At 35.5% G+C, this 27,823-nt stretch overlaps 1 protein-coding gene across 2 annotated transcripts; it reads left to right on the top strand.

Annotated features, from left to right (window-relative positions):
- The first annotated feature begins 19,396 nt into the window (after nt 1–19,396).
- LOC130054708 (uncharacterized) lies at nt 19,397–23,202 on the top strand. 2 transcript variants are annotated; one of them, XM_056165236.1, is made up of 3 exons: nt 19,397–19,581; nt 20,153–21,433; nt 21,817–23,202. In XM_056165236.1, exons 2-3 carry the CDS (start codon nt 20,159–20,161, stop codon nt 21,826–21,828), a joined length of 1,287 nt encoding a protein of 428 aa, XP_056021211.1. In that variant the 5' UTR covers nt 19,397–19,581; nt 20,153–20,158; the 3' UTR covers nt 21,829–23,202. The 2 variants fall into 2 exon arrangements, with proteins under 2 accessions (XP_056021211.1, XP_056021210.1); XM_056165235.1 differs by having other exon boundaries at nt 20,153–23,202.
- Nucleotides 23,203–27,823: the final 4,621 nt, after the last annotated feature.

Consider the following 27,823-nt stretch of genomic DNA (forward strand, 5'->3'; position numbering starts at 1 on the left):
TTTTTGTTACACCAACATATAGATACACATATTGTCTACATATGCTGTGAATATCATCTCATTCGCTTCATAAATAAGATAGTTACAAACGTTTTAGTATTATCCAATCAAAATGAAGCGCACGTGCATGCGCGTGCAAATTGGTAATTTTGACCATGTAAATCAGTTAAGGGTCTCAATATCTACCTAAGATATGAATTTCAAGCCATTTCAATGAACAACAAAAAAGTTAGACTGATTCCAAAGTTAGCGTACAAATTTTGTAATGCGCGTGCACGCGCATGCGTGCGCGTGCTGGCAAAATAACTATTATTTTTCATATGTACAAATGATATACTATCATCCTATTTAGGTTTTATATCGCTTCCTTCAATATTCTGATTTTCCATTTTTTGTACCAAAATTGCAATGCACGTGCGCGCGCGTGCATGCACGTGTAAACAAAATGACTATCACTATGCACATCTACAAACGCTATACTATCATCCTGGAAAGTTTCATATCGATCCCTTTTGTAGTTTCTGAGAACACTACCGGACAAAAAAGTACCGGAGAAAAAGAATAATAATAATAATAATAATAATAATAATAAGAAACAGAGTAAAAACAATATGTTCCCAAACTTTGTTTGGGGAACATAATAATAATAACTAGTTCTAATTGTAACGGGGACCGTTACATATGTTCCCCAAACCTCCCCCAATTAAAAAGTGATGTCCTTGTGAATCTATAGGAAAAAATCATTTTATTTTAGCCTTTAATTACATGTAGTACGTTCAATATGCTCATTTCAGTACCAAAAAAAATGAAAGAAAGCGTTGCACGCGCATACACGTGCACGCGTGTATGATTCCGAATTTTTGTTGATGTCGTTCAACAGGCATTTGTATCATATACCCACAGTGTGAATTTCATAACGTTTCCACCAAATACAAGGAAGTTATAGCGATTTTAAAATCGTCCAATCAGAATTCAGCACACGTGCATGCACGTGCTGAGCAGTAATTCTAACCACAACAATTTGTAAGGAGTAACAAGACACATCTAAACCATTAATATCAATAGAATTTGATGAAAAACAAAAACGTTATCGTCCTTTAAAAATTGAAAATTTAAAAACGTTGCACGCGCATGCGCGTGTGCGTTGGCATTTTTTTCTTACACCAATATATAGATACACATATTGTCTACATATGCTGTGAATATCATCTCATTCACTTCATAAACAAGATAGTTACAAACGTTTTAGTATTATCCAATCAAAATGAAGCGCACGTGCATGCACGTGCAAATTGGTAATTTTGACCATGCAAATCAGTTAAGAGTCTCAATATCTACCTCTGATATGAATTTCAAGCCATTTCAATGAACAACAAAAAAGTTAGACTGATTCCAAAGTTAGTGTACAAATTTTGTAATGCGCGTGCACGCGCATGCGTGCACGTGCTGACAAAATAAATATTATTTTTCATATGTACAAATCATATACTATCATCCTATTTAGGATTTATATCGCTTCCTTCAATATTCTGATTTTCCATTTTTTATACTAAAATTGGAATGCACGTGCGCGCGCGTGCATGCACGTGCAAACAAAATGACTATCACTATGCACATCTACAAACGCTATACTATCATCCTGGAAAGTTTCATATCGATCCCTTTTGTAGTTTCTGAGAACACTACCGGACAAAAAAGTACCGGAGAAAAAGAATAATAATAATAACTAGTTCTAATTGTAACGGGGACCGTTACAGATGTTCCCCAAACCTCCCCTAATTAAAAAGTGATGTCCTTGTGAATCTATAGGAAAAAATCATTTTATTTTAGCCTTTAATTACATGTAGTACGTTCAATATGCTCATTTCAGTACCAAGAAATGAAAGAAAGCGTTGCACGTGCATACACGCGCATGCGTGTATGATTCCGAATTTTTGTTGATGTCGTTCAAGAGGCATTTGTATCATATACCCACAGTATGAATTTCATAACGTTTCCACCAAATATAAGGAAGTTATAGCGATTTTAAAATCGTCCAATCAGAAATCAGCACACGTGCATGCACGTGCTGAGCAGTAATTCTAACCACAGCAATTTGTAAGGAGTACCAAGATACATCTAAACCCCTAATATGAATAGAATTTGATGAAAAACAAAAACGTTATCGGCCTTTAAAAATTGAACATTTAAAAAACGTTGCACGCGCATGCGCGTGTGCGTTGGCATTTTTTTTTACACCAACATATAGATACACATATTGTCTACATATGCTGTGAATATCATCTCATTCGCTTCATAAATAAGATAGTTACAAACGTTTTAGCATTATCCAATCAAAATGAAGCGCACGTGCATGCGCGTGCAAATTAGTAATTTTGACCATGTAAATCAGTTAAGGGTCTCAATATCTACCTATGATATGAATTTCAAGCCATTTCAATGAACAACAAAAAAGTTAGACTGATTCCAAAGTTAGCGTACAAATTTTGTAATGCGCGTGCACGCGCATGAGTGCGCGTGCTGGCAAAATAACTATTATTTTTCATATGTACAAATGATATACTATCATCCTATTTAGGTTTTATATCGCTTCCTTCAATATTCTGATTTTCCATTTTTTGTACCAAAATTGCAATGCACGTGCGCGCGCGTGCATGCACGTGCAAACAAAATGACTATCACTATGCACATCTACAAACGCTATACTATCATCCTGGAAAGTTTCATATCGATCCCTTTTGTAGTTTCTGAGAACACTACCGGACAAAAAAGTACCGGAGAAAAAGAATAATAATAATAATAATAATAATAATAATAATAATAAGAAACAGAGTAAAAACAATATGTTCCCAAACTTTGTTTGGGGAACATAATAATAATAATAAGAAACAGAGTAAAAACAATATGTTCCCAAACTTTGTTTGGGGAACATAATAATAATAATAAGAAACAGAGTAAAAACAATATGTTCCCAAACTTTGTTTGGGGAACATAATAATAATAAGAAACAGAGTAAAAACAATATGTTCCCAAACTTTGTTTGGGGAACATAAAAATTAATAACCAGACTCCTAAATGAAATCAATTGAAAAGCGCTTCGACAGTCAGCTTGCCTAAGAGTTCCCTGTCCTAATTTGGTAATGTATCAACCATTCCAACTTGTAAAACGTAGATAACAATACATAAATAGAGTGGGACCAGTAAACAGAAATTCATGAGAAAGCCCATTACAAATCTTGAAGAAAATGAGCTGAATTAATGTTTGGGTATTCAAAATAGCAAGACAGCTATGATGGGCCCCAATACATTTGGGGGGGGGGGGGGGGGACCAAGATGTTTGGAAGTTTCCCACTGCACTTGTGTCTACATAATGCCAAATCAGATAGATTACATGGTAACTGTATATGAAAGCCTAAATGAAAGCCATGACCAACATTGTGTCCATGGGTTGCTGAGGAGTATATAAACAATAACATTGTTGATTCATTGACAATGTGAGAATACAAACATCCGTGACTGAACTGCTCATGATACATCTTCCAACCCATAGCACCATGTTACCGCAGCAGCACCCACTCGAACATCATGCATGTATATAAATAACCACCAAACTAACTTAGGATGATATGTCAAGGAAAGCTATGTACAGTAAATAAAACAATTTTCAACTCCCCTTTCTCACTTCAACTATATCACTATCTGCAAAGAATCTCAATGACAAGAGCAATGCACAATGTACATGAATTTGAGACACATAACATTGCTAGACAATGATAAAGTTAAGATTACACTAGTATCATCTGGAATGGAAATTCCTATATATAATATGTATATGCAATTGTATATGCAACTTGTACCTGTTGACCATCCAGAGACAACAGACTGCACGTGGTTGCACCCTTGGTATGGAAAATTGTTACTTGTCCCAAGAGTGATGACCAAATGTCACGATCAGGCATGTCATATTTTGATCGTGTTCCTGTAATTGGTCCAGCCACAGCTCTGATGCAACGCTCATCTTATCCTCTAGTCTATGCTTAATCCCAGTTGTATTTAAAGATAGTCCTCTTCCTGGAGGAATCTCAATCAATCAAAAACAGCATTTAGTTAATAGATACAGTACATCAGGCACGTATAATAAATTGGGAAAAGGAGGGGGGGGGGTATTGGCAATTAATTAAAACTGTTATATTGGATGACCCCCCCCCCCCCCCATCCCTTATTTTAAAAATATTTTTATTTAGAGTGGTGAACAAGAACTAAGCAGTATGTAACTCTTGGAATTTAAGACTTAATCTCATGTAGTAGAGGACGAGCCCCCCCCCCCTTCTTTATAGCAATGGAAACTTTGGAGGGGGGTGAAAATTTAGTAATAAAGGCTCATTAAACTTCTTTTCTGTCCCCAATATGGTGAAAAGCCGAGACTCTGCATGTCTTGACTGTGAGAGTCCGTCATCAACAGGCGGATGTCGCATAACATGATCCATGTGACTTATCTACTATATCAAAGCAGGCGACACATGAAATTATTTTAATAAAAATCACTCACCTCAAAATATTTCAAAAGAAATAAGCAGGCGAAATTATAACAATTTAGAAGGTAGAAAGATGATGGTCTTAATAATGCATGACTGAGGATCTATGGATTACCAGTTCCAGCTCAACCAGCCTGAGGTAGTTTTTGAAGATGCACTATATATGACCTTAACAGATGAATATACCTAAACAATCAAAAGTCACATATATTTCATGAAACCACGTTACTGTGCATGCGGTACAATCATACCGACATAATTATGTAATTAGACAATCTACAACCATCCGTACATATTGAATGCCTAATATTCTAAAAATCTTAATGCGATTAATAGATAATTAGTTATATAATATCGATCGAACTAAAAAAATTTAACAGATGCCATATTACAATGGCTATCACAAAAAGATATTTCTCAAATTATTTCTTCGACTGTTCTGGTCAGCATCAGAAAGGAGGCCGATCCCGATTTGATGCACGGTTGATTACGCTTCCATCACGGAGAGAGGAACGAAGCGTAATCAACAGTGGGTTTCCGACGATGCAATATCCCGCACCCGAATTTAATGCGAGTATTTCTCGTAAAATAAAGGCATCTATTCTATATGAAAAATAGATGCTCTTATTGAGTTTAGAATAAAGACTATAATAATAAAATGTCCTCCTTAATTGCTTCCCATATGGTAAATACAAGTGGAGCATTGACCATGCATACTATTTATCATCATTATCATTTTGATATTTTTTTATTTATTAATTTTTGTGAAAGACCATGACACTTTGCATAATTAGGTATGATGACACGACCGCACCATTAATGATAGCGCTAATAAATGTTCATGTGTGTCAGCGCTTCAAAAATGAAATTAGAATTTCTTATATGTACACTCTACTTTCATTTTGTCGGAATTCTCAGTCGTTAAAATAAACATATCACAATTCACCAAGATTCATACGCACATTGTCCACAACTGCAACGCATTCAGTAAAGACATCGAAGGCAAAATGTGAATATCTGAACATACATTCCAATTTTCCTTCGGTTGTAAAAAATATTCAGTTTTAAGAGCTAGCTTAATAGTTCAATTTTAGAAATTACATTAAATACCTACATGGAGTACTCGTCAGTCACCACAGGGAAACAGATATCTAATGATGTTTATATTTATGTTTTCTCTTTTATACAGGAATATTCACGTGACTTGTAGATTTCGTTAAAACTACTCGGACTATAAACATTTTAATGTTATGAAGACCTCCTGAGTTGTGAACGCTTAAGGTAGCTCCATCCTCATGTGACTTATCAATATTAATGGTTAAAAGTGGAAAAACTTTATTAATTTTCACTCAATATAGTTTAATTTAATTAATAATCAAATAAAATGTATATGTTGCCACCTTTTTAAAGATGCCAGACATACAAAAACAGAAGTATACATCTACATCAGAAAATCACACATTTTCGTTAAACAGAATAATAAAAATAGATAAAAACTTGTTGAAATGACAAAATTTAAATATCAACAGTTTAAAAAAAAACTGCTAATTCATAAATATGTATAGATTCATTGTGGATATTAGGGAAACCAATATATAATAGACATTCAGTAGAGGAAATTCCAGCATAGGAGTTATTGCCCTTGACAACATTTTTTAAATCATAAATAATTGATTATTGATGGAAAATATAAACTTTTTCAGTATTAATAGTTTACCAGATTTTTTATTATATCTAGTGAATAAAATTTCTCAGAAAGATATATTCCTATCATGCGCAAAGTTTAAATTATTAAGATTTTTGCAAAAATCTATGACATCACATGAGGATCGATCAACCTTAAATTGTCCGTGTCTTTTTGTAACTGAATTATACAATGAAATATGTTGAAATCAAAAGATAGAGAAAAGGTTATGAGGGAAGAGGACTGCGGGGAAGTTAGTTATATTGTCGTAAAAATGCGGGAGAAATGTAACTGGACCGTACGATTTTTGGCGGTATTTGAATGTTTATGGAGTTGGAAGCCAGGAGACATAGAACCCTACCAAGCCCATTATCTCTGAAATCTACAAGACGCCTTTAACAAATCACTCAACGAGATGCAGGTGACATGAAAATTCAATTCAATCATCCTAAAAGACGTTGTGGTTTGATAAGGCTAATGATTTCCGTAATACATTTGAACCGCTCTCTGATTTATCGATATTTTCTTTATATTCGTTCTGTATTACACAGAACTTATCATGAAATTGTTACACAGCCAATATAAATTAGAAGTATCATTTAAAATCAATTAGTCACTTCGTGTCATAAATCTTATCATTCTTTTTTTCATGAAATATGACTAAACTCGAGCAGCGTTACCTTTCCTTGATTTTAAGTGTTAAGAAATGTATTTCGTGTGCAAACATTAATACGACATTTATAAAACCTACAACTAAAGGAAAATCGCAGTGGCTTAAGAAAATAGAAATTTGCAGTCAAACGGAAACAGATCTTATTTCTGAAAAAGTATTTCATAGTGATATTGTTGGTATTCATTTCTGTGGTTTAAGAGCACGGGCAATATGCGCGCCTACACACATACACACACACACGGGAAACATTACACAAGTAAAAGCTTAAGCAATAAATCTAAAGATATATATTCAGTGCAAATTATTTTCTTACTAACCAATAAATTGTTTGAGGAGCGAATTGGGACAGGCCCAATTCGTCATCGGACTGATCTACAAAACGTAAAGGGACATGCAATGAGTGACGTAATTATTCTCATAACGAGGACGAGTTAATGATGGTCATCAATGCACATGTAGCGGTCAGCCGGGTTCGATCCCCGGTGGCCAGATAGCTCAGTTGGTAGAGCACCTGACTAGAGAATTCAGGGGACCCAGGTTCGAATCCTGGTCTGGTCCGTTGCATTTTCTCCCTTCCTGTTACATACAAATCAATTCGTACTCAGTATTGTTGTTGTTTATTAGACTTGGTCAAAAGCAAATACAGCTTATAGACATAATGGAGGGAAAAGGACAAACGAAAGTGTAAACAAAGTGGACCAACTCATGAAACAAATGATTGGCAGCCTATAAAGTCAAATAATCATCAGGCATACCCCGCATTGATCGTGTCTAGGGCAGGAGGATATGAAATCAATTAAGAGTCTGAGTATTGGCATATGCAATACATATACAATACATATACATGTACAATACTCAATATACATAAGATAAACTTAAACGATGAAAGAGTTTGGGTTTTTGTCTGATCATGGCCTACATTTTACGTGAACTGATGGATTATTCTGTCAAGAAGCGTAGGACGATATCTAGAGTATTGGCACGATGCCCGATTAATAGAAAGTAATTCAGTAAGGTAGCATGTAAAACTAGTAAATAGGATGTATGTTAGAAATAAGTTATGGCTATTGTGTTGTGGATATAATTAAACGTCGGGTAGATGGAGCTCAGATTTGGTACAGGTTTAGCCTATATCCATCCTGGCCTGGTGACGTCAGTCGGTTTGTTTCTCTTGTATTTCTTTTGAAATTGACACACCTAGTAGTTGGTCGAGGTTCGTTTTTGCATAATGATTATCTCAATGTATGGATATATTTCACAGGAAAGCATATGGTTACGTAAGAAAGCATTAATTCAGGAATATATGGAAACACATAATTATATTCACTGTACACTTTCTAGTTTTATCAACGATCGGGGCAAGTTTGCCACTACTGTGCGCGTGTCTTTCATCAAATGGCAGGGTAACGCTGTGTTTTATCGTCACTTAGATTCCAATAATTACGTGTTATCTGTATAAGTTTATGCATGTACTGTCAGTGAATTCAAAGATATCGACGAAAAGTTAATGTTGTGCACGGGGTATATGCTACATGTACATGCTGTGTTCGTAACCATATGCTTTCCTGTGAAATATATCTATAAATTGAGATATGCAAAAACGAACCTCAATCATCTATATTGCCGCTTACATCATAGCCTACACCCCGGTCACAACATAGCCTACACCCCAGTCACAACATAGCCCACACCCGGTCACAACATAGCCCACACCCGGTCACAACATATCCTACACCCAGTCACAACATAGCCCACACCCGGTCACAACATATCCTACACCCGGTCACAACATAACCTACACCCGGTCACAACATAGCCCACACCCGGTCACAACATAGCCTACATCCCGGTCACAACATAGCCTACATCCCGGTCACAACATAGCCTACACCCCGGTCACAACATAGCCTACACCCCGGTCACAACATAGCCTACACCCCGGTCACAACATAGCCCACACCCGGTCACAACATAGCCTACACCCCGGTCACAACATAGCCTACACCCCGGTCACAACATAGCCTACACCCGGTCACAACATAGCCTACACCCCCCGGTCACAACATTAGCTTACAACCCCCACCCCCGGTCACAACATAGCTTACACCCACCCCCGGTCACAACATAGCCCCCCCCCCCCCGGTCACAACATAGCTTACACCCGCATGTTGGGGTGTACTAGGTGTGATATTGCTTTTATCATAGACAATGAAAACATAATTGTTTGTTGCAATCTAGTTCGATCTGGTATTTAGTACCACCTGTCCACGTAGTTCGATCTGGTATTTAGTACCACCTGTCCACGTAGTTCGATCTGGTATTTAGTACCACCTGTCCACGTAATCATACAATCTCTCACCAGAGGGCGTATTACGCTGCGCTACAACACCTCTGTCAACGTCTAAATGTCAAGATTCTTGGCAAACTTACCTATACCTATAGCATCATGGATAATAATTTTATAGGTTTAAGTTTTATGCTTTAAATCTTAAAGTAGGTTCACAAAAACAACGAACTCCATGATTATACTAGTATTATTGAATAAATGAATATTTATATAAACCTTCTAATTCGCTCAGGTGTCTCATATTTACCATCTTCTGATTTTAAAAAATTCAGAGAAGTGTTTGATTTGCTCAGATATTATCATTACAGTTCGATATGCTAAGTTAGTTTTTGTACATTTTGATATAACTTTTTAGACGTTGACAGAGGTATTAGTGGAGCGTAGCGGGAACGATAACTCTGGGTAGAGATTGGTAATCATATACAGCGTTGTCAAGGTCAAATTGTGTATTGGCTTAAAGTAACGAATGGGTCAACGATATTTTAGTACTTAAATCTAGTTTATACTTTTAGAAATCAAATATGAAAATATAAATATCAACAGTAAGATGTTTTTCTTTGTTGTTTTATCCACAGGCAATTGCATCGCTTGGGGGTCGAATTTACTATATAAAGAAATATTTTATATAGTAAATTCGACCCCCAAGCGAAGCAATTGCCTGTGGTTTTATCGAGCGATGAAGGTACATGTAGCAATCATTGCAGAAAAAATTTGCATAACCCGCTTACGCGTGTTATGATTTTTTTTTCCTACCATGCTTGCTACCTTAAATTCATCACCCGGTAAAACAACAAAGATTAAGGTATATCGATCCTCATGGGATGTCATAGGTTTTTGCAAAAATCTTTTATGAAATTAAACTTTGCGCATGATAGAAATAAATTGTTCAGAGGAATCCCAATTCACGGGATAAAATAAAAAAAATCTGGCAAATTATTGATTCTGAAAAAAAGTTTATATTTCCCATAGGTAATCAATTATTTATTATAAAAAATGTTGTCAAGGACACAATCTAATATTAGCGGATTCAAAACATCTAATTTTAATTAGATTGTCAAGGACAATAACTCCTACCTGGTATATTCTCTACTGTATATCTATTATTCAATGATTTCCTTGATATCCACAATTGATTTCTCCATATTTATAAATGAGCAGTTTTTCTAAACTGTTGACATTAAAAAATAGTAATTTTAACAAGTTTCAACAATTTTTATTATTTTGTTTTACGAAAATATGTGATTTTTTTTATGTTGGCCAATACTTTTTCTTTGGTACATCTTAAAAAAGGTTGCAACATACACATTTTCTATGGTCATTAATCAAATTAAACTATATTGAGTGGAAATTAATACAGTTTTTCCATTTTCAACCGTTGATATTGATAAGTCACATGAGGGTGGAGCTACCTTAAGTAACCGTGAGACCATTCGACGACCTTTCTGGGGGAAAAAACCATTTTGCCGAAGGTGCTCTTTACTTACATGTACATACATGTACTAAGTGGCTGTTTAGAACTTCTTTTTTATTTGTAACTATACCACTTGTGCATACTTGTTTGTTTACTTTAATAATGACCGCTGCAGAGAACTTCCTTATTAGTGTGATGGGTTTTCCTTTAGTTATAAAAATATCTATAATATGAACGCATTCATTAGCATTTAAACTTTGTTTAACCTTCATGAGCAGGATATGCAAGGGGATTTCTTTTTATGAGACCTGTTCTGCTGTCACGCAATTTCACCACCTGTAACTGAACAAAAGAAAGGTGTTCCATTTCTTCTCTCTGGAAAAGGAGGCGAAAGTAACCATTATGATACAATTTCGTGAGATTTTTTTTTTAAATCCACATTTCACGGAGTTCTGAAGTTTTATCAGATGAAGAATTTACCTTTATATACTATTGGCATTTTCTCAATCACATTACTGTCTCATTGTATTTTTATGAATGATTGCTTTCATGTTTTCAATTTAATCTTGCATGAATTATTTTCATATATATTGACAATTTGAGTGGATTGAATGGTGGTTTTAAGACAATAATTTTGAAATGGTGTCAATATTTATAATGTTGGCCAGAAACAACATTTAATATCCATGAAGACGGTGAAGATAAAGAACAGTGATCAATCTCATAAATCCTATAAAGAATAAATTAAGACGCATCATTGTAGCGTTTTAGATTACTTGTATTGATATACTTTTTGCCTGAAAAATCAATATGTAATATATCACATGTTAATTTGGCTTTTAACTGCATTTTGAATTCATTCACAATATACAATTAAGGAATGGTAGTATCCACTTTTAAAGGATTAAATGAAATTTCGTAAATGTGATCTATAAGTACCTTCAAATCATCGTCTACCAATCGAGCTGGGCAGGTATACCACTGAATGGAAGATTATGTACGTGTACCGAGTAACACGGGAAATTAACAGGTGAATTTCATGATATACTGTATATTAGAGAGCAGTGCATTTTCTCACATACGAAAGATCTATGTTAACAAACACTATTTTCTAAGCTCAAATGTACCTAAATTGTCCGATTTCATGTCAACACCACGGATCTAAGTCACTGAAATATATGTGTGCGTTTATTTAAAGATTTATGAATTGGCCTGCCCTCCAGGATATTTATGATTACGTCAATCTTTTTCTCTCTATAATTTTCATATTCTGAACCGATATAACTTGCATTTCTGTGCAGAAATTATGTTGTATGTTACATATATTTACCTCATGTACCATGAGCTATGAATACAACTTGAGAAGATAAGATCTAATGAAATATTATTGATCGCTGGTTAGCCTAGATAAATTATGCCCATTGACGGATCTGGTATAAGAAATTATTTACTATATTTATTTTCTGCAGATGATCCACAATTATATCTCGACTGAATTAATTTTACACTCATTGTAAACTCCGTGCAAATGAATGTAAAGAAACAGATATTTATTTAAAAAGTCCAGCACTAAACATTTAAACTGCTTAATTTAATCATTTGGGTTTTGTCTTGTCTCTTTATATACATGTATGTCCTCCATTGTTTATCACCTGAATAAAATAATTTGTACAGAAACATAATCATTTTCAGTATGACGGCAAGAACACACTGCGCAGTGTAATTAGGAAAATTAAATCACTTCATTAACTTTTCCATTGCCCATCAGACTTGTTTCATTCGTGGTACTCTATGAATGTGAAATACGGGGTGTGTTTTCAACCAAAAAGGAGAGATAATATTGAACTCGTATATATGATTGAACACTTCGTTCGAAATGTTGTAGCACTCCCAACTTTACAAAATGCACGATGTAGTAATGATGGGCTTACATGTCGTACTTTAATCTTAGGTAGGAAGAGTTTATTAATTATGTAAATGATTACAAAAGTCAACTCGCAGATTCCCTCGTTACTGTGAACAAAAAGAAAATGAAAAAAAAAATTATAAATAAAAATATTTTATCTTTAAACAAAATAATAAAACGAACAAAACAAACAATAGAAAGTACATGTAACAGCGTGTATAAGCTGATGAAACAGTTAAACAATTACCAGATATCCCGTATATACTGATCGTGTCTAGGGTAGAATCCATAATTTTTCCTTTTTATCGACCGCCAGAGACGGGCGATTATATGTCATGGTTTTAGAAAAACCATATATGATTTCCTACGGGCCTACACTATGAAATAATAAGCTTAAAATTCAAGTTTATTATTTCATAAATATATATATCCAAAGCTATCATAATATTTTATTGAATTGCGGTTTTTATATATATCTAATCAGGATTTTTTTTGATAAATAACAATAATTTTCGGTGTCTGGGATTTAATAACTCGTACTATTTTCGCATTGAAAGCGACAAGGTTTTACTTCATGTATGGTTGATTGTATTTTGCTTAACGTCTCTCTCGAGAATTTTTCACTCATATGGAGACGTCACCAAGACCGGTGAAGGGCTTCAAAAGGCCTTTGGTCGGCGCTTACGGCCATTGAGCAGTGAGGGTTCTTTAGCGTGCCACACCTACTGCGACACGGGATATCCATTTTTAAGGTCATCTCCGGGGACCCGTGACATTCACACCTGATGCCGAGCGTTTGGTGATGGAACTTTCAGTACCAGTTTTAACGACTTAGGTCTGTCGCGGCCGGGATTCGAACCCGGCCTTCCGCATGCGGGGCGAACGCTCTAACCTTTAGGCCACCGCGCGGGTTTCATGTAATCAGAGTTTGTGGTACATACCTTACTTTAAAAATTGAAATAGCTATTCTTTATATGAAATGTGAAGATAACGAACAGTGATCAAACTCCTATAAGCAATATAAAATAGAGAGTTGGGCAAACACAGACCCCTGGACACATCAGAGGTGGGATCAGACAAACACGGACCCCTGGACACATCAGAGGTGGGATCAGGTGCCTAGGAGGAGTAAACATTCCCTGTCGACCGGTCACACCCGCCGTGAGCCCTATATCTTGATCAGGTAAACAGTTATCCATAGTCAAATAAGTGTGCCCAAAACGGTCTAACAATTGGTATGACACACGTCAGACAGCATTTGACCTAAAATTAGGTTGTATTGACAAACTATATCGTTAGAGCTATTCTTGTTATATAGTTAATTACATTCTACATATTAGTTTTTTGAAAGCAACTTGATACAATGAGATATTATCTAAAGTGTGAACAATACCCTTAGCTTGCCAGAATGAACTTTAGTGATGGACTAATGCAGGAAAAATAAGCTTCGATATAAAAACATGAAGGTTTCTAAATGGTTTGCGTAGTTATAATTAACAGGGCGTCACCACTGAACTAGCTTTGAAGTGTTCTTTTCAGTTCGTAATGTGTCTAAACTTGGATGACACTTGACCTGCATATGGCGTTTATGTCTCTCAACTGATTCGATACGCAAGAGCTTGTTCTGCGTATGGTCAATTTTTAAATTGAGACAAGCTACTGGCAAACAAGTTGATGGCACAGGGGTTTCATCAGTCTCGATTGAAGTCAGCATTTCGCAAATTATATGGTCGTTATAACGATCTAGTTCGTTAATACAACCTATCATTGGATAAAATGCTGTCTGACGTGTTTCATACCGATAGTCAGCACACTGATTTTGACTGCGGATAACTCAGTTTACCTGATCAGGATATAGGGCTCACGGCGGGTGTGACGGGTCGACAGAGGAGAGGCCTACCTACTCTACGTTACTATGCATTTTGTTTTTCTTACAGATGTGCACTTGTAAAAAAGACGACTTTTGAAAATTCAATTTTTGACAGCTTTTGCCCCGCCCGTAAGACCTGGAGTGCTAGAGTCCTGAAATTCACAATTTATGTCCTACTTGTCCCAAAAATGCATATCAAACCAAATTTAAAAAGGAATAGAATGATAGTTATTGTAAAAGAAGTTAAAAATATGTTTAACTTCTTCATGTCTACCATTCTAATCTTTTTTTTTCTAATTGTTAACATCCAATAGCAATAGGTTACCAGTGACCTAGAAATATATGGATATTATTTGCCTGTGTTTAGAAAATTTTATTAATAGGAAAACATTTCCGAGATACACAACATTGAACAGCATAAAACGTGTCGATCGGAGAACTTCAGTATGAAATATTCAGTAATGGAGCATACGCTTGTTACAAACTATCAAATAACACAATGACAATCAACGAAATATTTCATATTCAAAATGACGGAAGTCTTTAGATGTAAACCACAGTGACTCTAAAACTGTCAAGAAAAGATTTAATTATCGTAGAAAAGGAATTATTTGATAATTTTGATACTTAAGTTTAATAACGAGCCTGGGATTTCGTTGAAGGAGACAAGTAGGTCTACTATCTCCTATATCGGCCGCACAACAATAAAGCTTGTAAACTGTGTCGACTCTATGCTTATTGATGACTGTTTTCCCAATGTGGTTTTCACTTCTTAAAGACCTAATGAATTTGTTGATTTAGGAAGTTAGAAAGAGGTGAGGTTTGCATATCTGATGTTCATTCAATCGAGTTATCAGTAACTCTCTCTCCAAACTTCGCAACATATCTGTTTTCTTACTGGTGACTAATGTAATATCTAAACATTCAAAATATACTGACGTTTTTCACATTGTACTGCTCTGCTCTCCAGGAAAAATCAAATTTCGCTATCCGATCCTCAGCAAGGTTCGATAACTCGTGTGGCATGTTTCCCAACCTTTGACACGGTGTCTATATAAGTTATATATAGTCTGTTTTAACTGTACATAATTTCTAGTCTTTGTATCTCCATGTTACATAATGCTATATTCTTAGTTTTTGACGAATTTACATGTATGCATGTTTTGAGTATATTTTACATGTTTTTCCAAGAAATCATGAGGCAATTCCAATCTGGTGTGTTTATTTGAGGCAACTGAGTACCGCAAAATCAGGTGCCAAATGAGACATCTTTAAGACTGTTTTAAAACCCTACATGCGGCACATCAGAGAAGGGATTCTGGTGGTATCTATGACTTATTTACACATCAGAGAAGGGATTCTGGTGGTATCTATGACTTATTTACACATCAGAGAAGGGATTCTGATGGTATCTATGACTTATTTACACATCAGAGAAGGGATTCTGATGGTATCTATGACTTATTTACACATCAGAGAAGGGATTCTGATGGTATCTATGACTTATTTACAGAGCAAGACAAGGGTTACGAAGTTTTTATCGGTTTCCTACTTCTTGTGAGAATGACAACTCATATTATTGAAGTGTAGATAGAATGTTTTTCAAATATCATCTTGCAATTTGTTTTTGATAATCCTTCTCGGCAAAGGCAGTGCAAGGGATTACTAATTCGTGATTAAACTCAAGAGTCCTTCGTGTTACAAAGTATTTATTATTATTTTTAGAAATGGTTGATTACATATTCTCTTTCTGTGAAAATGGGTCATCGTCCCCTTGACATCTGATGTTTAATTAGTGAAGACGTCACTGATACACAAGAATCTACATGTATGCCTTTTTATGTTAACGTGGGCGATGACTGTAGTCCACTTTTCCTGAGCGTGAGGGGGAATAGTCAATCTCTGTTGGATTAAGTTTTTTCTTCTTCTAATTTTCTTTTTTTTTTTAAATATATATGCTGATGTACGGCGGCGTAGAAAGGCCAGGTAAAAAAAAAAATTATTTGTTCGGACGAATTAGTAATTCGTTCGGACGAATTAGCTATTTGTTCGGACAAATAAGTTATTTGTTCGGACGAATTAGCTATTTGTTCGGACAAATTAGCAATTCGTTCGGACGAATTAGCTATTTGTTCGGACAAATTAGTAATTCGTTCGGACGATTTAGCAATTTGTTCGGACGAAGTAGAAATTCGTTCGAAAGAATAAGTAAATTTGTTCGGGCAAATAAGTAATTTGTTCGGACAAGTTAGCAATTTGTTTGGACGAATTTGTAATTAGCTATAAGGCAACGCCAATGCCGTAGTGAAACATCATAAAGAGGTGGTTGGGAAGCACAAAGCTTAAATTGGGGCACATGCTAAAATGGGATTCAATTCCAAAATTTTCCATATAAACATCATGAAGATGGCGACGCTAAATACAGTAAACTTCATAACCCCCCCCCCCCCAAACCCCTGAAATAACAAGCTAAAAATTGTGGGAATCCCTACACCTTGCTCAGTCTTAAAAGTTTGAGGTAGGCCTCAAACCCCCCTCCCCCCGCCCCTTCCCCGGGCAAAAGTTTATTAAATGAAAATTTTCTGTACAATGGAGTGTAACACATTCAATAAGAAACTAAAGTTTTGTATAGGACGACAATAATGCAATTATGCGCCAATCAGAGCCTATCAAAGTTTTGTCAACGCAAATCTGGATATCCAAATTTTATACCAATTTTTCTTTATAGCAATTAGGGGCCTAGAACAATTTTAGAACATAAATTTCCCAGAAGTGTAAGGAGGGGGTACAAACATACTCTTCTCCCCACTCCCTACTTTTGAAAGTGTTATGGGGACACGAGCAGGCGCGTAGCATCGTTTTTGAAAGGGGGAAGCTGGAGGCCAGCCAAAAAGGAGTGGGGGGGGGATCAGCTGGACCAAAAGAATTTTAATATGTAAAAAAAAGAAAAAAGGGAAGATGTTTTTAAAAAGTGGGGAGAGGACCAGGCCCTTACTGTCCCCCTCCCTCCCTGTTGCTACGTCCCTGACGAGTATCCGCTGCCAACCCTCCCTACAAGCTTATAGATCTCTGTATATGTATGTATGTATACATGTACCTACATGTACATGTATCTACAGAGTTTTCTATAAATACAGCATATATCATTTTGTCCTATCGAAAAACTTTTTTGTCATTTTTAGCTTGTTATTTCAGGGGTTGGGATGGTTATGTAGTTTACTGTATTTACTGTCGCCATCTTCACGATGTTTATATGGAAAATTTTGGAATTAAATCCCATTTTAGCATGTGCCCCAATTTAAGCTTTGTGCTTCCCAACCACCACTTTATGATGTTTCACTACGGCATTGGCGTTGCCTTATAGCTAATTACAAATTCGTCCGAACAAATTACTTATTTGCCCGAACAAATTTACTTATTCGTTCGAACGAATTTCTACTTCGTCCGAACAAATTGCTAAATCGTCCGAACGAATTACTAATTTGTCCGAACAAATAGCTAATTCGTCCGAACGAATTGCTAATTTGTCCGAACAAATAGCTAATTCGTCCGAACAAATAACTTATTTGTCCGAACAAATTGCTAATTCGTCCGAACGAATAAATAATTCGTCCGAACAAATTGCTAATTCGTCCGAACGAATTACTAATTTGTCCGAACAAATAGGTAATTCGTCCGAACGAATTGCTAATTTGTCCGAACAAATTGCTAATTCGTCCGAACGAATAATATTTTTTTACTTGGCCTTTCTACGCCGCCGTACTGATGGCATCATAATTCTGTAAAAGATACTCAAGGGCTGATCAACTGTCAAAAAGTTAATTAATAAATAAACTTTTGAAATGATTTTCTTCTTTGTTTTTCATAATGATAGTGACCGTATATTCAATCAAATCCAATATACAACATGTACTTAAAAATAAGAAATAGTCGTATCCATTACACTTCCCGGTACAATCAATAAGAAATCATTGAGTCCCACTAAAGATATACGTACTATTCCCATTAGATATACATGTATGGATGCCTTTATGTCGTCATTTTCTATAATTCTAAAGTAAAATATATCGTAAAAGATATTCGTTTCGCAAATACGAATATTGTGATATCGATGATAATGTAAATTGATACAATAGAGATCTAGAAAATTAATATTTATATTCAACAACTGACTTTTGTCAGTGATATTCCATTGCTAATTTAATATTTATATACCATCGAATAGGAATTCTTGGTTTCGTCACAAAGAGGTTTGTTTTGTATGGATTTCAATCATGGTCTTGTATGCTATAAAATGCAGTTGGAAAATGAACGTAGGAGAATCTTAACGTGTACATGACACAGGATCTTATTTCGATATGTAGTGAGAAAATATTATCTCACTACTTCAGTTGATATTTCACCTTTTAATTGAACAGAGCGTTCGATGTATCAAAATCATTATCTAAAGCCAAAAACTAAAAAAAAAAAACTTTTAGCTATTAATCTTAATTATAGTGTTTAATTTTGATAATTTTACAGAAATAAAATCTTATTTCATACTGTCATTGAATTTTATTTAATTGTGTTTTATTGTTGCATTCCTCTTCTTACCCTTTTAAAGCGCCTTAGAGTAATTCATTTTATATAAGGCGCTATATAAATTTTTATTATTATCATAATATCAAAATATGCATAATCATCTTTTCTTTCTTTCACTGTCAAAAAATTACAACTATCATAACTTGGTATATTTCTAAGACTGTCGTTCTACAGGTATCAAACAACATTTTCACCTGCAATTCATTTATTTATAGCAATATTACTGTGTGACTCCAAAATTGTTTATTTGAAAAAACACGTTTTCTAGGTAATGTGATTAATGACCTTAAATGAATTGACATTTTTTTCTGTAATTTTTATGTCCATCTCGCTGAAATAATTTCACCAGAATCTTCACGTGTTCCTTTCTTGGCATGCTCCAATTAAACAGCACATTTAATACGGAAATTTCGGTTGACTTTTAACATTTGCAAAACATTCTGCAATCGAGGGAAACACCGAGGAATATTAATGAGATTATTCATATCTAAAGCCCATATATAAAATTTTACCTGGAAGTTACCTGTACAATCGTTTTAGCGGTCTTTCCTCCTCTCTATTGGAACTGCAGATTGTAAGTAACATTTATTGAATACTCTTCTGACGACTTAAAATCATATTTTCATCAAACAATAGAAAGGATGCAAGAAAACAAAATCAAATTCGATGAAATTAAATCTAACGCTTTTGTTTCCACACCCTATGGGTGATTTAATTTAAACAATATTTTTTCAATAAATTTTTGAGATTGGGCAACAGGCTTAGCCCGTATGAACCCTCTGCCTAATGATCAAACAGGATATGTATATGTACAAAATTGTATAAAATTTGTAATTAATTTGGGGTCTACACGTACATGTGTATTACGATTAACAACTGTATAACAGTTCACTTAGAAGAATTCAGTGTACTCTACAAGAAAAAATATAGCATCGATGGTACCGGTTATATACAGTCTTAATATATGATTTAATGTATTTCAAGATGACTTAAATCTTTTGGTCAGTGCATTAAATCTATGCACATGTTCAAAAAGTTTCTTATCGGTATCAAAATCAATGTAAGGATTTCCAAATAATAATAGTCTATGGATGATGTACATGGACCTGTTAGATACATGTATGTACTCTGATATATTACTTTAGGGTGCCATGATTTGTCGGCTGTTTTTGATGCTGTCTCTGTTAACCTGTTCAAGTATGGGAGCCACCATTGGCAGAACAGATGGTGAACGGCTCAAGTCTTTAAATTCAATAGATCCAAAACCCAGAAGAGGAAATGGCCATTTAGAGTGGCTTCTACAGAGACACAAGGACAAAAAGGCGGGTAGAGACCGAGTGAGTGTGTCATTTCTGGAGGGTCTGTTGGACCAGCCGTTGTTTGGCAACAATGAAAAGGATTCTAAAGATAGGTCCTTCCTTGATGAATTGTTAAGTGAGCCTTTGTTTGACAATGAACGAGCAAAAACAGTTATCGAAAATCAAAAGACCCCTAACGAAATCATAAACATCCCTGTGTCTCCCACAATGGCCATGGTGAAGTCGACAGAACAACTACCAGGTATATTCTATCCTCCACTTCCTCAGGATTTACAAAGCCAACAGGATCACTTAAAGGAGCTTGCTGTTGATAGTCTAGAATTTGTGAAGAAATTGAACGATGAAAGAGAGAGGATCGGTGACGAAACTGACAGTACTTCACGACCGCACAGAAACACGGGGATTGACGTTCAATGGGGGAATTCCACTAAAGACAATCATTTTGATATCTTTGATGTTATCCCAAACATTAACGAATTGATCGAAAACTCTCTGCCTACGGACAATACAATTGGTATCCTAACAGCAGACCGTGTCCTAGGTTTCAACAACAGAGGTAGCGATTCAAAAAGTCCCATTCGAGTCGGCTATAAGAAGATAGAATCCTCGGAAATAAACAACACACCAGTTCCTGAAGACGAAGAGAACCGAACTGAAGCACCAAGCCGACGGTCCTCCACAGCAGCACCGTTTATATTCCTCCCCAAAAAAGTAAAAAAGTCGGATAATAAGAAAATTTTACATCATTTAGTATATTTATTCCCGTCAAAGGTAAAGATCACAGCAAAAGTTAACAAAAAGAACCTGCATTCCCAAAGGAAGATTTCCACAACAAAGATACGAAACAAAGATTTAAAACATCATAACCAAGCAAAGGTGAAATCTAGTGACAACTTGCGGAATTTTTTTCTTCCCCAGTCTCATTTTGAAATCCTCCCGCCTTTATACAATTACCAATATGGAACTCTATTCCCAAATTATAGTTATCATCTTTACGACTATAGAACAGAAATGGAGCCTTATGTGTCTAACTCTTTTGATGACTATATCATGTTTCCTCATACTGAAGTCTATCATAGGTCACAAAGTTCACACCGCAAACAGTCAGTAAGTGTACTTGATACGTCATTGTTCATTTAAAAAATTAATTGAATTGACGCCTATGAACAATTATTAGAAATGTAAATCATCCTTCAACTATACGTAGCATATGTTTTGTAATAAAACTGGTATGCATCAGGAGAAAAACAACAACAGTGCAATCCTTTGTTCAATACAACTAATGTCTGCATCATAAAATTACAGTGTTTTAAGTGGTTTTATTTTATATTATATCATTTTTTTTTAAAATTGGTTTCCTTGAATTGTTTCTGTTGGTTTGATAAGTGATAAGCATACGACCATCTTTAAAGCTACAATCAAGGATTATTCTGATCGATTACCGATATCTGTTGGCAATTAATAATATTCAAGGTATTTTTCTTTTGTAGGGCAGATACTAAACTGCTGAATATAAATAATGCCGAATATAAATAATGCCGAAGAGGCTGGCGGTGTATTCTCGAAGAGTTCTGAGTGTATCGGAACCTGAAAACCAAATCCAATGAAAGTCCTTTCATCCGGATTTGCTATGGATCAGAAAAAATACCGATTAATTTTCATAATGGAATTCAAAGTTCCTTGCAAAACTACATATGCAGTTTATATGCCATTTCGGATTGATCAACATCTGGATTACCCACGTTCTGATATAATTATTTTTATAACATCAATTAACCGCAGAATGTAGCTGACAGGGGGGAACATTGGGATAAACCAGAGAGCTGCAGACCCAACTCTACAAAAAACATCAATTTACAGCATTCATAAAAATTCTTTTCTTGACGTGATTATGTTAGGTTACCAGTCAAATTGAACCCCGTTGGTTTTCTTTTCTGATATTTTTTATACTTTCGCTCTATATCTAGAAACAAGCCGGTATATGTTAATTAATTTCCGAGAAATATTTTCAATCAAATATTGACTATCAGCCTAACATGGCTACATCAACTGACGAAATTGTTTGAAGTTGCGAGTTTGCATGAGGCTTGAATGTTTTAAGGTATGTCTCGACGTGGAGGGTTTTTTGCAAATTAAAATTTTGAAACGGCGATAAAAGAATGCAGCAATATAAGACCCTAAAGTTGCGCTGTGAATCGAAGGTGTTTTTTTTTTATATGAGGTGGATCTGTAGCTCTCTGATACAAGTATATCCCTCCCATAAAGCTAGAAATCTGTAGCTATAAGATCAACAGATTGGTTGTGATCATGTTCCATCTCAGCTATGCATGTATTTATGTATGCAATGTTGTGTTTGTACGTGTGCGTGAGCGCGCGCGCGTGTGTGTGTGTGTAACATGGAAGGGTGGATGCATAAGGTTCGTTATTAATGCACAATAGGTAAAATGTAGTTTTCCTTTTAAAATAAGTGAGTGATTTTCTTAAACTTTTCACATCGTGACACCTATGGTAAAATGTAATAATTATACAAATATTTCATACGATTTTGTAGAACTTAAATGTTTATATTGCTATGTATCTCATTTTTAAGATTCAGCAGTGCATAAATGAAATGGAAACTGTAAGTGATATTGATTATTAATACATGCATTGATTAATGATACATGTATTGATATCATTGAATGGTGTGTGTTATAATGGATTTAATTTATAATAAGTTGATGAATGTTGCGGGTTAAAAGGTAGAGCTGAGCACTTACTTCACATGATTGCTTCTGCAATTGATATTTAATACAAAGTTAACATTTTGTTACAAGATTGTTTTTATTTAATTGTATTTTCACTGTTGTTATTTATTATTAAATTGAAAAATATAATTGTCATGATTTTGATTAATTATAATTCTCCTTCACTTTTCTTTTACTTTGGTACATGTTTACTGACAATAAGGACTATAGCAAATATACCCCTTCCCCCTTTCCAAGACAGTCTCTATCCATTGAGGTGCAAATAAGGGAAGAGCTCCAATTGTAGCAATTTAATGCTGGCTTCCACTGTTCTATCGCCATCAAGTAAACATATTACACCTGTGGTATAGACTGGTAACTATGGCGACAGACTTCTCGTGGGCCCTGTAACAAAGCAATCACATAATCAGGTTACACAACATTAAACTTTTATTCGATTCACTCACGATGAATGATTGCTTTTTTAATTGCGAGGTCTGTAACTTGAACATATCAGAAGACAAACCTCGTCAGAATTTTGTGAATGTCTGCTAGAAGAATAGATTCATTTTGATATTAAATTTATGAGGCGGCAATGCAAAAATATAGCAATATAAGGCCACAACCGTGCGCATGTTTATGTGCGCCGTAAGTCGAAGGTTTTTACAAGGGGTGAATCTGTAGCTCTCTGATCCGTCCCAATATTTTTTCAGAGAGCTACATTTCTGCAGCTACAAGAACTACAGGTTGTCTCAAAGATAAGAACTTACCGAATTGTGAAAAATGATTACAAAACAGAAAATATTTCCAAATCGCATTGCTCACTTTAGGAGTAATGTACTTCTGTTTAGAATCAAAGCTAGACGGTTTAGGAGGGCATTAAATGATAGACTGTGTACATTGTGTTCGACAAATACCGTAGATGATATTAGATTTCATCTTTTTTGCATTACAGTTCTTATTCGAACTGTAAAACAAAATTATTCACGACAGTATTCTATTTAACCCCATGTTACTCAATCTGTCAGATTCAGACTTATTGATTTTCTTTTATCAAATCGACAGAGGATGCTTACTCCTCCTAGGCACCTGATCTCACCTTTGTCATATGCAAGGGTCCTTGCCCAACTTTTAATTTTGTATTCTTTATATGAATTGTGTGATTGAGCACTGTTCGTTAACTTCACCTTCTCATGTCATTATAAGAAATCACGATCCTTTACTTACATGGGAGACAATAAACTTGTTAATGTACGAGTTAATAAAGAGGTATTCTATCATACCAAACATATATTTTTAAAATCACATCATATAAAAGTAGGACCACTATCTGATTCTCTGATCATTGCAAGAGGTGGAGTTGATTCCAGATGGATTCACTTGATTTAACATTAAATGTCAATTTAAGAAAATCTATATTGCACTAATGAATTACGCATTTACCTCGTTACGACATATTGTCGGGCACCAGCTGCGCTGTTATTCAATTGATATGCGAAAAATGAATTATAAAGTTTATGTCATTGACAATTTAGATATTTTGAAAATATCCCTGTACTTTCAAGCTTCCAAGACCTCTCAGTGCTTGTCAGTCAAAGAGATGGAATGGACATGAAAAACACTGAAATATATACATGTATATCAATTTCACGGTGTTTTCTCCATCCGTATTCATTAATGTGTTTCCTGAATAGACGAGAAAGAATCTAATTTTTCTTTCTTTTGAAATTAGTGAATATATATACATACAGAGTAAAAATTTTCTCCAACTTTCAAAATCCTAACAACGACCACAATTAAAAGTCTTTTGCCTTGTTTAGAATGGCATGGATTACCATAATAAAAAGTATTTTGTTTTGTTCAGAATGGCATGCGTTATCCCTATTGAACATTTGGTGTCATTGTAATTTTTATTTTCTTGGTATTATGTCATACTGATATTTATAGTGATAAGTACATGTAATGGATTAATAGCTCTCCTGCTACCTGAGTAATGGTTACAGTATTGATTGTGGAACAGTGATGATTCGTAAAGAAAAATCACGCCCAATATTAGTGGTTTGTACAAGTGCATTTCATTCTCGACACCTGACAAATTTAGCATATTGACAAATTCGACAGATCTCGAATGTGTGTGTATATATACACACACATACATACATACATACATACACACACACACATACATACATACATATATATATATATATGTAAGGCAACCCTAACCACATTGTTGCCTTTATGAATAAAGTATTACTTACTGATATCGTAGATGACAGTCTTTAACAACAAAAATCCTTGCTTAACAATTAAATCAATATTAATCTATCTTGTATATTTCAAATTACCCACCGCTAAGAGAGCGGCCAGTGAAGTTTAATTTATTACGTCACGACGTCGGTTCCGGTTTATTTCATCACCAGCACTGTAAACATGACAAGTCACGAACAGTTAAGTTTGGAGTCGTATAGATTTGAGCCCGTTCTTTCGCAAGAGGAATTTAAGAAAAGACGTTCAGTCGAGTCGCAGACCAGGCAGATGGTACTCGTTTCTTCATACATGTACATATCTCAAACCTCAACTTGTCATTACGCAAATGATGGATCCACAGTTTACATAGTATTTTATTTTCAAATAACCTTGTTGGGTCAGGAATTTCGTGTGTGTGTGTGTGGGGGGGGGGGGGGGGGGGGGCTTTTTTCACATCTCCCCTCCGCATTTGTGTAATTAACTGCTTGACAAGAAGGCATCCACCTATTTACATTGTATTCTTAAAATCTACCACATGCACATCTTTGATGATCTTAGAATCTCATCAAAACCGGAATAGACGGTTTGACGTCAAAATTATTGAATTTTTTGGTCTTGAATACAAAAAAGTTCCGCTTCATGACAGCCTCTATAGATGGCGGGAATTTCAATTTTTAACGTTTTAAAATTAGTACTGAGGCTTATCTAGGCCATGTATCAACAGAATAATACGTCAAATCTTTATCATATAATTAATCTTATCATTTATTATGTAAAAACATTTTTAAGACTAAGAATATAAAGCGCATTGCCTGTGCAATCAAAGCCTGAACCGAACCCGATTCAATCATTACCAGTTTCACGCTTGATCAAGGGGGACGCCATAAACTCATTGCCATCGAGCATTTATTTACCACTCATCGAGCACCATGCCACCAAAAAGTAGAAAAAGGGAAACTTCAAATCAAGCTGAGCCGAGGGATAGGCGGCCAAAACGTCAGAAATCGGGGGGAGGGGGGGGGGAACAGACCTCTAAACGGGCTAATCATGCTCGCCATGATCAAACGGTAACAACATGGCCGTGGCAATCAACGGACACAAGTGCTGCTGATTCGTTACCGACGCTGATGGGCCGGGATTCACAGCCGTTACCTGAACAACCGGATTCTAACGTCTCTCTGAGCACGCCCCCAGTAAACTCAGTGGAAGCGTTTTCAGGCTTTGGCCCCACATGCAGAGCCAGTACCATGTCCACTCCCCAACAGTATATGGCAGATCTAACAGTTGAAACTAAGACGCTCTTGAAAGCTTAAATGGCAGAGAATACATGGCACACTTATAAGGCAGCTATCGAAAGTTTTAATCACTTCAGGTATATATTTAGCTTACAACCAACATGGCCGGCACCTCTAGATCATATAGTCCATTTCATAGCTTATATGTCAATCAAGAATCAGACACCAGCCTCGATTAGGAATTACATATCCGGTTTGTCTTACATGTACAAAATTCAAGGTGTTGAGGATGTTACCAGATCATTTATAGTAACAAAGCTGTTAGAGGGTGCCAAGAGACGTTCTAAAAGTCTGGATACAAGGGCCCCGATTACTTTAAGCATACTAGTACAATTAATCCATGCTTTAGATAAGATTTGTGCTTCCAAATATGAAGCAGTTATGTTCATTTAAGAGTTCATTGCTATTTCCGTGCTTTATTTATGGTGTAGTTCGGGATGAAAATAGAATTATTCTTCAAAATTACAGAAATCAGACAAATTTAGAGGGAAAACTTCCAAAACAATGTGATTATGAAATAAAATGGTGGGAAGATAATGATATGGAGTGATTAGGTAGCAGGGGACAGTTTCGCACTATAGGCCCGGTCAACTTTTTCAAAAAATGGAATTACCCCGTATTTGAAGTGATATTACATGTGTAAAAATGTATACAATAATTTTAGGATGCATGTCAAATGTAGCTGAGTGCTTAGTAAAAATGTTGATATACAACATGTAGGTGTCACCATGATTCCTAGCATATAGATGGGTGCAAATACGAAACTAAGACACGTGGTCAGTTGCTGAAGAAATTCCGGTGAAAACATGCAGGGTCTAGCAAAAGGTCTGTAGCTGTGAGGGAAGGTGGATGGCCCCATATGAGAGGTAGATTTTTGAGAAGGGCAGATAGGGTTCTTGATTGTGCACAGTGTCTAAATCCCCATGTTTGGTACTGTGATGGTGTGGGGGTGGTGCGGATTAGCCCAAATGAGGGAAAATCAAAGCAAAAAAGGGGAACCTGCTCGGAGCATGTTTTGTGCACCAGCACCAGTATTTATAGATTACATGTAATTTAGGGTCATAATTTATTAACTACACTAATATGAAATACAAGTATTGACATAAAAGGGAAATATGATTTTTCATTAGTCTGTCATAATCTGACTTTGGTGTATACCCCCTATCCACATGTTTCAAAACCAAAGAAACTGTCCCCTGCCACCTTAAGTTCAAAACAATATTTGG

This window comes from Ostrea edulis, chromosome 5 (genome assembly GCF_947568905.1).
Source record: "Ostrea edulis chromosome 5, xbOstEdul1.1, whole genome shotgun sequence".
Classification (NCBI taxonomy): Eukaryota; Metazoa; Mollusca; class Bivalvia; order Ostreida; family Ostreidae; genus Ostrea; species Ostrea edulis.